The sequence below is a fragment of the Mercurialis annua genome, linkage group LG7, assembly GCF_937616625.2.
Source record: "Mercurialis annua linkage group LG7, ddMerAnnu1.2, whole genome shotgun sequence".
Classification (NCBI taxonomy): Eukaryota; Viridiplantae; Streptophyta; class Magnoliopsida; order Malpighiales; family Euphorbiaceae; genus Mercurialis; species Mercurialis annua.
Window position 1 is genome coordinate 45886812 of NC_065576.1, and position 11974 is coordinate 45898785.

General features: G+C 32.9%; 1 protein-coding gene across 1 annotated transcript; it reads left to right on the forward strand.

The window, feature by feature from the left end:
• Positions 1 to 410: 410 nt before the first annotated feature.
• On the forward strand, positions 411 to 3870 carry LOC126656356 (probable sodium/metabolite cotransporter BASS3, chloroplastic). The gene is made up of 5 exons (XM_050350901.2): positions 411 to 1007; positions 1680 to 1775; positions 1874 to 2180; positions 2274 to 2521; positions 3315 to 3870. The coding sequence occupies exons 1-5, from the start codon at positions 553 to 555 to the stop codon at positions 3550 to 3552; spliced, it is 1344 nt and encodes a 447-aa protein (XP_050206858.1). The 5' UTR covers positions 411 to 552; the 3' UTR covers positions 3553 to 3870.
• Positions 3871 to 11974: the final 8104 nt, after the last annotated feature.

Here is an 11974-nt window from a genome sequence, read left to right on the forward strand (position 1 = left end):
AGCGGCGGCAATTCCTGAAATAATTTTTTAAAAAATTAAAAAAAATTATTATTATTTTTAATTTTATCATAGAAGATGACATTTTTTATACTATTAATAATATTAATATCTAATTAGTATATAGGTTAAAAATGTATCATTTTTTTTTTAACAAACAGCAGATGTAGTTTTTATAAAAAAAAATATACACGGATTCAAAATTATATAATTAAACTTAAAATTGTTTTAATTTAAAAATATTGATGCCAAAACTCTCGTGCTTCCTGTACTACCGTATGATTAAACAAGTCAACAGTACTTTACTATTATTGCTATCATCTTAGCCGTCCATTTCACCCATCTCACCATACAAACAAACCACTAGAACACTCCAGCTATCTCTTAGCTTTGACAAACCCATAAATAAAAAAAAATCTATCTTCTAAATTTCTAATCTCCTCCACCCGACTGCCACCGCATCACCACCACCACCACCACCACTCTTCTTTCCCTCACCGGAATCCGCCAACAAACCACCTTCATCAAAAATTAAAACCCACAAAAAAATCACAAATGACCACAAACATAATTTCTTATATATCTCCTCCACCACCAAAACTCTTACAAAAAATATCTCCGCCGCCAAATTCTGTATCTGTATCTTCTTCTCCGTCTTCATGTTCACTTTTCAGTTCTTGTTCACTGTCCGTTAAGCAAAAAAAACCAGCTTCATCGTCAAGGGAAGTTAAGAGAATTAACAATGGCGCTCTGTTCACATTGGTTTGTTCGTCAACGTCACCGTTAATAGGTAGAGTTGGGTGGCAAGGAAGAGAGGGAAATGCTTCTCTTTTATATTTTGGGATTAATAGTAATTATAATAATTCTGTTAATGACGGTGTTAACGTGGCGGTGACTAAGACAAAGAATGACGAGGATAATTCTTCTTCTCAAGTACTTTCAGCTTTGCTTCCGTTTGTTGTTGCTCTTACTGCTGTTGCTGCTCTCTCTCAACCCTCCACTTTTACTTGGTGAGGTTTAAGTATATTCGTTTGCTTTAATTACGGGCCAGATAGCACGGATACGGAAAAACGGGACACTTTAACTCACGGCGAAATTGATTTAAATTAAGGTTTTCTACTTTAAAATTAAAGTTTCGTGACTGAAACGCCAAGTGTTTGACATGTTTTTAAAACTGGAAATGTTGTTTGAGTGGAGTGTCAGTAGCTAGTTTATGGGTTTTATAAAAGTATTAATCTTGATTAAATTTTACTATTCAAATGGGATTACTTGTTAAGTTGGGGAACTTTTGGTTTGGGAATTTTTTGTTTACCTGTTTTTATGGGCTGTGTTTGGTTTTGTGACTGTTATTGATACCTTAATACTAATTGTTTACTATATTGGTAACTTCGAGATTGTTCTTTAAATTACTAATTTTTAATGTGTTTTTTTAACTATATTTGTATATTCTAGTATTTTTTGCTGAATAGTGTTCTTTACTGCATTTTTAATATTTTTTACAGCTGAAGATTGTACCTTTTCAGTAACTTTTTGAGTCATTTGTTAATATTTTTGAGTTCTCTAGAAAAGGGTACTCATAAATGGTGGTTTCTGTTTGAGATGTATTAGAATTTGGGACTGGTACAAGTGTTTGATAAAAGTCCTAAAAGAGGGAGAAATTCTCATTTCTGATACTTTTGCAGGGTATCTAAGGAAATGTATGCTCCAGCTCTTGGTGGGATCATGTTGTCAATTGGAATTAAACTTTCCATTGATGATTTTGCTCTTGCACTTAAGAGGTATACCATGTTTTTTCTTAGCATTTTAGGATTATTAATAATTTATTTAAGACACTTGGAATATGCATTTGCTTATTTTCTGTTTTCATGTAATGCAGACCTATACCGCTCTCTGTTGGTTATCTGGCACAATATGGGATCAAACCGATCCTTGGGGTATTAATTGCAAAGGCATGCGGGCTGTCTGAAATGTTCTATGCTGGTTTTGTGCTCACATCCTGTGTTGCAGGCGCTCAATTATCAAGCTACGCTAGTTTCTTGGGCAAAGCGGATGTTGCTATGAGCATTCTTCTTACTAGCACAACAACAATTACATCAGTGTTTGTCACACCTCTTTTAAGTGGCCTTCTTATTGGCTCCGTCGTTCCTGTTGATGCCGTTGCCATGTCAAAGTCCATATTGCAGGTAAGACTCGGCTTGACAATGTGATTGATATCTTAAAGTAGATTTACTTTAATTTTTCTCAGTTAAATTAAGTTGCAGACATTCTGTTGTTAGGTTGTTCTTGCTCCAGTCGCCCTTGGCCTCGCGCTCAATACCTATGCAAAACCGGTTGTAAAAATAATTCAGCCTTTGATGCCATTTGTTGCTATGATATGTACCTCACTTTGTATTGGTAGTCCCCTAGCAATAAACAGGAGTCGGATTCTTTCTGCAGAAGGTATCAGATTGATTCTTCCTGTTTTGGCATTTCATACAGCGGCTTTCACTTTGGGATATTGGATTTCTAGGATTCCATTTTTAAGGTATGTCATAAATACTTCAGATCTTTTGATTTTAACTTTGATTCTTGACCAAGAATTTGCATTATCTAATAAATTAAAAAGCCTTGCTGTTTCCCTGTTTAATTTAGTAATTTTTTTTTCTTGTTTTCGTGATTCTCTTCTAAGTTATGCAGTTCTTCATATGGACTCGGGCAATCAATGTATGTTTATTTTAGAACCCCATTAAAGCACAATATCATTTCTATCACTTCTAGTCTTGTATACGATGACGCACGAGCTAGTGGGGCTTGATGCAACATGTTGCTGTGTTGTTCCTTCTGTTTTTTTCTCTCCTATATGAAGATGGTGTGAGAAATACAATTCTAGGGCATGAAATTCTAGAAGTATATACTTTAATGGTCCTAATCACCTGACTGTTACTTATGGTAGGTCATCATTCTGTTGTATAATCCTTTTCATTTCCACTTGTGATTTGCTGTCATGCCAAATGCGTTCTGTCGATGCCTAATTGATTTCCTTACTCATTTACTTACGGAAATGATATTTCCTATTATAGTTGCTTTCATGCAATTTCACTGACTCTCTTAATCCAATGCATTCTCAATCTTAACTCGTCAATAATTTATTCCCGCCTTCATCATCCCACCTCATTTCCACAGAATATAATCCTTCCTTTTCGGAAATGAAAAGGATCATTCTAAGACTTATGCTTCTATGGTCGAATAACTAATAGTTAACGGAGGACTATCTTTTCATTGATATACAATTTATTTGCATCAAATAATAACATGATTTTACGTGGTTATTAACACAGGCTAGATGAAGAAGTTAGCAGGACTATTTCATTATGCACAGGAATGCAAAGCTCGACCTTGGCAGGGCTTCTTGCAACCCAGTTCCTCGGGACTACTCAGGCTGTCCCACCAGCATGCTCAGTAGTCGCCATGGCTATTATGGGTCTTAGTCTCGCGTCATTCTGGGGCAGTGGATACCGAATACGGGACTTGCCCTCCCTTCTCATCCCACAATTCGGTTCTACCGTTGAGGCTTAACGGAGCAACATTGTGCTGAACATTTTGAGGACTCTACGAGTCTTAGTTGAGCAAACAAAGAGGATGTGTCTCGTTACACCACAAAAGCATCACTATTAGCAGTGATGGTTGAACCGACATAACGATCAATAGAAAAATAGAAAGATATATAGATGGTGGGAACTGGGGATGTGGTTGGTGTTGTAGAGTTAGAAGAGCTGTTTTCACCAGTTATACATTGTACTAGTTACTTCTGTATATATGAATTACAGGCTTAAAAAGTACAGAGTTCAGTGAAATATCAGATAAATGTGCTTGCTTAGCCTCAAATTTTGCTCATGCTCCTCTCTTTGTTAATTTTCTGTTTGGTGTTAATATTTGGTGTCCGATTGTTCTGAATTTCCTAAACCTTGTTTTGTACTCAGATATTTTTAGCTAATAAAGTAGAAATTTCCATTGAAAAAACAAACGAAAATCTAACCATGAGCAGCATATAAAATCATATATGCATCCAAATAAAAGAGATGCAAAACGAGACGGTTAGAATTATAGCTAAAATTTTAAATGATTTTTGTGATGGTTTACACGTTTTTGAAAAACTGACCATATTTTGATAAATGGACAATACTACAAACGTGATGGGAAATGTACGTAATTTTAGTGAGAAACTTTATTCATCTTAAATCACGATCGCGGCATGAAAACACAGGTCAGAGAAGACCACCACAAGCATGGTGAAAATCGTATTGCGTTGGCTTGAAGCACACCATGGCATGCACCAAACCATGAATCTCGGCCGTCTTGAAAATCAATGGATTGTAATAATAGCACGGACAAACTACAACCGTGATGAAAATCGGTGGATTATAAGAACACCACGGACAACACCACGATCACAGTGCACATCATGATGAATAGAAGAGCACTACGTACGGGTAATACTACGTAAGGTGCAACCGGTGATGATGCACGAAACAATTATTTTCTTTGAGGTAATATTATTTTCTCTATAAATAGCACAAAACAGTTACTTCCTTTAAAAAGTTTATTTTTTTTTAGATACATATACTATGTGGCAGTTAGGGTTTAAAGGATTTAAATGAAATGTGTGAAATATTAGACATCCTAACTATAAATAATCAGAACTCAATTATGGGCTAGCAATTCATCCTACAATGAGTCATTTTCTTTGGTTTATTGCATCTACTTTACATTAGATGCTTATTTGTGTAACATATTGGCTATACCTTTTGCAATATATACACCATCTTCTACTTAAAAAAAAGTTTTTAATCAGTTAGCCCCCGATTTTTTCCGTATAATTCAGCCCTTCAAACAAAATTTTCTAATTCCGGTTATGATTTTGATCAGAATGGATGCACGGCCTCGTCTGTATGAGAGCTCAATTATGGGCTAGCAATGCGTTTCTCACTTGGCCATTTACCACTTTACCTCAGGAGGGCAATTTTCATTTTAGCGTTACTTGACTTTTCAAGAAAATTTGTTTTTTCGCGTCAAACTTAAAATTAAATATGTAGGGTCAAGATTAGTTTACTTTTAAATTAATTAAATTCTATTAAATCAAATTTAAAATAGTTATATTTATAAAAGTTTCAGGAAAATTTGAAAATCAATTTTGATGATCTAATATGAAACATACATTTTATCCTAACACGCATTGTCTGTTTTATAAATTTACTTATAAAAATAAAAAATAATTAATCAATATGTTTTGCTGACAAAGTACAATATTCCATCAAACCTTTTCATCACTTGCAAACTGATTTCTAATCACAAAAAATATAACCATAACATCTAATTCAACTACCGCCTGACAAACTTTTCCATAAAAAATAAAGATTACTTCCATAAAAAATCACAATCTTTAACAAAATTTCATTTTAATTACAACATTTAACACTACTAAAAAACAGCTATTTTGTGACGGAAATTTGTGACGGACAAATCCGTCACAAATTTGTGACGGATTTGTGACAGACTAGTGTAGGATTTATATGTTTGTGACGGAATTATTGACGGATAAAACTTTTGGTTGCAAATTTTTTCGGAAAGAAAATAGTTACGGATTTGTGACGTATTTATGACGGATATTAATGACGGATTTATTTTCCGTCACAAATACTTATTATTGTGACGGAATAGTGAAGGATATATCTGTCACAAATCTTTGTGACGGACTCGGCCGTCACAATTATGGAATTGTGATTGTCCGTCACAATTCCGTCACAAAATTGTGACGGAATTGTGACGGATATATTTTATTAACTGCAAAACACAAATAGGTGTTGCCGTTTTCTTTCGATTAATCAAAACACAATATTTCCTTCTTCACAAATCCATGGCAAAAACCTAACTCAACACTCCTCAATCGACCTCATTCTCTAAGATATCATTCCACCACCTCAACACTCCTCAATCGACCCACTTCTTCATTCTCTCGCCTCTCTTCTCCAGCACCACCAGAATCAGCAGACACCCAATTTTCACTCTAATACCAAACCTAACGCCCATAAAAATCATCACCAAATATCACATTTTCAGTCGCCACGAATCAGTACGCTTGAGGCTTCTCTTCACCATTTTTCTGCTTCTAATAAGCGTTTTCAGGGCTCGTTTTCTTTGAGAGAAGCAGCTGCTAAGGTTATTCAAGAACCCTAAGTCAGCTCCAGGAGCTTGCTTTTATCAAATCCACCTTTAACGCTCTCAAATCTTCCGCTTTGAATAAAACCCATTTTAATTATGGCAAAAACCCTAATTTCAGTTTGAGTAAGGGACAGTATGAGTGATTCCATTTCAGTCTCTACCTGAGTACAGTGTGAGTGATTCCCTAACTCAACAAATCCTTCACTCCTTCAAGTTCAGGTGAGTACATTCTCTTTTTTGTTAAGGAATTTCAGTTTCCCCTATTTTTCTCAACAAATCACTAACTCAACAAATCCCTAATTTCAGTCTCTACCGTTGGCTACGAGTACTGTACTATTTGAACGATTTTAATCCCAGAGAATGATGCTACTTGAACCGTTTCAACTGAGACGCTGCTATCGGTAAGCATTCCAAAGCTCTATTTCCTTTTCGATTAATTTTTTGGAGATGGAATGATTTTAAAGAATACATGGAAATTTCAATATTTGTGTATGTGCAGTTAAGTTGTAGAAACTGACAGCAAATTTATATATATTTCTGTTTGATGACCTGCTATGATATTTTAGCCAATTGTTTCTTTTGCACTAGTGCTAGGAAGAATTAATGGGTGATTTAGACTCATGTAATTAATGTCTTGCTCTCAAGTAGTTGCTCAATGCAATCATTTGATACTCTAACAGTAACTTTTGAACTTGATAAACCAATCATTTACTTTTGAACTTTCTGACAGTTTATAGAATGTAGCTTTGATAAAGTTGTGAATTAATTAGTTTATAAAATGAGTAGCCAGTGATAATGTTGTTTGGAAGTCAGAATCCCATCACAATTAATTAGTTTAGTAGACGTCACATGTTTCTGAATTAGTTTAGTAGACGTCACATGTTTCTGAATCTCTTTTTTTAATACATGTTACTGAAGCTCTTTCTGAATTACATGTTTCTGAAGCTTATTTTGAATTACATGTTTCTGAAGCTGCTCTTTCATTTTAATGTCAAAGAATTAATGGGTGAGTACACTGCTAGTGATTTGAATTTCCTCTTGATTTGTATTAATCATTTTGACAACTTGGAAAACTGAGATCTAATTTCCTCTTGATTTGAATATTTTGACATCAATTATTTTAAGCAGTTGGTTTTATCTTTAGATTGAGCCTGGTCATTTATTTGTCTAGCTTAAAATTGTTTTCCTCCTTTCTATTTTAGCTCGTCACTTGAATGTCCATACAATGTCTCTTATTGCAATTTCATAACATACTCATCATTTCCTTCTTACATCAATTATTAACTTACTCATAATGATATTTTTTATTTTTCAAGTTTAAAGTTTGGACTGTTTTATTAATTTTATTTCCTTCTAATAGCAAATGTCTCTCAATTTTGCAGGTATTTACTTTGTTTTCTATACTAGTCTCATTACTATTTCAGGCCCTTACGCTAGGGCTCCATAAAGGTATGTGCTCACTTGAAAGTGGAATCAACTGGCTGTACTTCTGAATTGAGTTCATATAGAAGAATTGTTTTATTTTTCGCTATTGATTGAGGACAATTTGCAGGTCCATATTTGTCATTGGGTTTATGTGTTGATTGAAGAGATTGAAAGATAAGCTGTTGATGTGAAAAACTCATACTGATGGCTACTTGTTGATCGCTACAAATGCATTCTTAAATCAGCAAAGAACAAAGGTGAGTTTTTTTTATCAAATAATTCTTTATTTATTGTGTTTTTTTATTATATATGCTGCTAACTGTTGTGTAGTAATTGACATGCACTATGCATTTGGTACACATAGGAAATTCAAGTGATTTCATTGAATAATGGGCTCTTGCTGCTTAGTATTTGTTGCATAATGTGGCTGCATCGGTTCTTGATCCTCAATTTTGTTTGTGCTGATGCAACTTGAATGTTAATTCTGGCTAGTTGCTTTTGGTTAACTTGATCTTGAGAATAGGATTTTAGCTGTTGCTCAATGTGCCGACCATTTGTCTACATAAACTATAAATATGGGATTTTGTTCGAACATTCAACAGTTCAAACAGTGATTCTGAGTTCTTAAATTCTTCTTGGCACTGTCCAATTATAAGGCAGATTTATATCTAGGAAGAGGCCCATCCTCACTGCTCCCCACCTATCCTATTTCATTCATTTAATATTAGCATCTTTCTAGGTCCCACACTCAAACTTATTCACTGTGGCCCTTGGTGCATGATTTTGAATTCATGGAGGTGGACCTAACTTGACTATTTTTATTCCATAATTTATAGATAAAGTCTACTCATATTAGTAGGAAATGAGTCGTGTATATATTATGATGTTGTTGGTGGTGAGAAGAAGAGGCGTGTATATGGATTGGGATCTCAAGCATCGGTCTTTTATCCTCGACATTTGCCATCTACGTCTACCCCGTCCAATTGTTCAACCTCAGATGATGTGAAAAGGATGATGGAGTCTTTGAAGGAACAACATGAGTTCTTGTCTAAGAAGGAAGAAGCTATAACAGAAAAGCTGAACTTTTTATCTGAAAAAGAAAAAACTATAGAAGAGAAGATGGAAAAATTAGAACGTATGCAACAAGATTGTTTGCGGGGTTTTCAAAGCTTAAACAATGATATGTAGGCTTTGGTGGTTGTATCTCTACCGTAGTAGTTTTTTATCGTTGTTTTTCGTAATATTCGTACTTAGACTACTTTTGATATTATTAATAACTATTATGTATTATATTTTGAATTTAATGAATAGGTACCATTAAACTTATATTGGTTTCATATTTTTTTATTTAGAAATTTTATTTATTGTTATAGTAATTATTTCTAATATTTTGTCAAAAAACTGTCACAAGTTGTGACGGATTTATGAGGAAATGTATTAGTTAACAAATGAATTTCCTTCACAAATCTGTCACTAATGTGACAAACAGGTTAGTCATAACTGAATTTCCGTTACAAATCCGTCACAATATTGTGACGGCTTTGTGACGGATTTGTGATGGAAAGTTCCATCACGAATGATATCCCGTCATAAATCCCTCACAAATATTGTGACGAATTTGTGACGGACATCTCCGTATTCCGTCACAAATCCGTCACAATTAGTAACAGATTTGTGAACGAACAATCCGTCACAAATTTGTGACGGATTTTTTAAAAATTGACCATTGACTTTAGTGACAGATATGTGAGTCACTAATCCGTCACAAATTTGTGACGGATTAGTGTTTCCGTCACAAAGTGTTTGTGACGCCTTTTTTTGCAACCGATTAAAATCCGTCACAAATCCGTCACAAACAGCTGTTTGTGACGGATTTGTGACGGATTTTGCCGTCACAAACTGGCTGTTTTTTAGTAGTGTAAAAGTTGGCATTTAAAGGCACGATTTTTTATTTTGTTTCAAATCTATCACTAAAATAAAATTCGGTGTATTTTTCTGACGAAAAATTACTAATCCTACATATTCTAACCGAAAGATAATAATATTTGGTGTCAATATATAATTTGGGTCTTTAATTAATGCTTTAATGAAGAACTTAGTCAAAAAAATGATGGATTTAAAAAAGGCCAAATCTTTCGTGAAAGTTTCATAAAATCCAAATTTTCCAATCGTACCCAATTTGTATAGAAACGCATGATTTCATTTCAATTTTTTCCAATTATGTAATTTTATTCATGTGGCGCCTACGTGGCGCTGATGTGGCACGCCGCACATCAGCACCACATAAGTAAAATTGTGTAGTTATAAAATTGAAATGAAATCATGCGTTTCAGGATAAATTGGATCAAATTTAAAGATTTGGACTTTTGTGAAACTTCCATGAAAGGTTTGACCTTTGAAAAAAAATAAAAGGTCATGATTTTATATGACAATTTCTAAAGGTCGTGATAAAAATGAAATTTCGTCTAAAAATCATGATTTTTTTATGAAATTAACCAAAAAGATAATAACAAACCTTAAAAAAAATGATAAAAAAACTTTCAAAAAAAAAAGAGAACAATTTCATGAGCTTTAATGACATGAAAATATCTCAATGTTATTAGCTGTGGATTTGAACTTTTTACTAAAAAGAATAAACTATCATAATCTATAAATGATCTCATTTTTATAGTTGAAAAGTCTTCAATCTATCTTTGCAGTATATTGAATTTGTTATGCATTTCGTCGATAATTTTTATATTTATTAAAAAAAATAAAAAAAAGTTGGTTGTTTTTTATATTTTATGAATTTAAAGCAACATGAAAAATGAAATGGTTACTGTTAATGGCAAAAAAGAAACCATTGATTATCAATTTATCATAATTTTAAAGAGATCAAAAGCTATATTTGATTGAGTATTTGGAGACTACAAAAATTAATAAATTTATGAGTAATCATCAGTTTATATAGGCTACAATCGATAACAAACTTGTAATAGAATTCACACTAAACAAGCTTGCTCTAACTGATGTGGCAGTAAGCTGAAGTGGACTTGAGTTTTATAAAGCAGTAGATGAAGAGTAGCAATTTCGGTTGTAATTTCTGATTCTTATATCAGTAGCTGCTACAAGCAGCTACTAGTATGTTTTATCCGTCTTATTGACAGCGTTCGAAGAAGAAATACGACAATAATTATATGCGGCTCGGGTTTTCAGGAGAGAAAAGAGAGTATATTTAATATTTTTATTGGCATTGTTAAATAATTAATCTATTAAAAAATTAAATTTTTAAATGAAACAATTCAATTATAATATTATCTATAATATTCGGCATTTAAATGCCAATTTAAAATGTGAACAAAATATATATCAACTTTATTTTATTCATTTATTTAATAAAGTGAAGTTGTTAGCAATTGAACACTAAACTGTTTGATCTACATTATTACAGAATCAAATAATCAATCAATCCAAAATTTGAAATTGTTAGATGAGATTCCGATAATAGTATCTTTAACAGGAGAAATTCTTAGGTAGGCCGAGTCTATCACATCATCCGTAGACTAAACCATTCATAATACAACACCTCATTAAAATGATGGCAATATTATAATATCACCATTAAAATTTGAATGTATTTATTACACAATTATTACGATATTGCATTTAACAGAGAGTAAAAGAACTAAGATCTATGTATAGAATTAATTTTGCCTCACTGGTTTTGTTGCTAACTAAGTTACAAGATCATCTTTACGTTTGAGGTGGACCGAACTTGTTCTTTGTTTAGCTCCGTAATCCTCAAACTGCACTCAGTTTATACTCAAGAATCTAACTCACCAGTAAGTACTCATATGGTAATTGCCACATCAATTTCAAGTGAAAATACGGGCAAATCCTTAAGTATATTCAGTCCATTTATTATCGTAGACTAATGCCATTATTTTAATAATGTGTTTAAAATAATTGATTAATTTATGAATAATGTGGCGGACTGAGTTTACTTGATACTTATCTTTTTGAAAACACATATATAAATTGCACAAATTAAGGTGCAGAATCTACAGATAAATCAATTCTCCGTACTTCTCATGCATAAAATAATATTGGGTGAAATTGATGACATTATGCCATTCTACATTGTCTACAGTATTTTAAAGGGATTGAAAAGGAAACAAATCACCAAGTTATTCATAATATTTGGTTTAATGGTGCTAAAATGAAAAAAAAAATTTAAAAAATATGTCCAGACATTTTAAAAGTTGTAAATTTATTCAAATATGTCCAATTCGATGGAACTCTATACAAATTTTTAAAATTAATTTAATTGTGTTTATATAACAATTGAATGTATAATATTTTAGAATTTAATAGA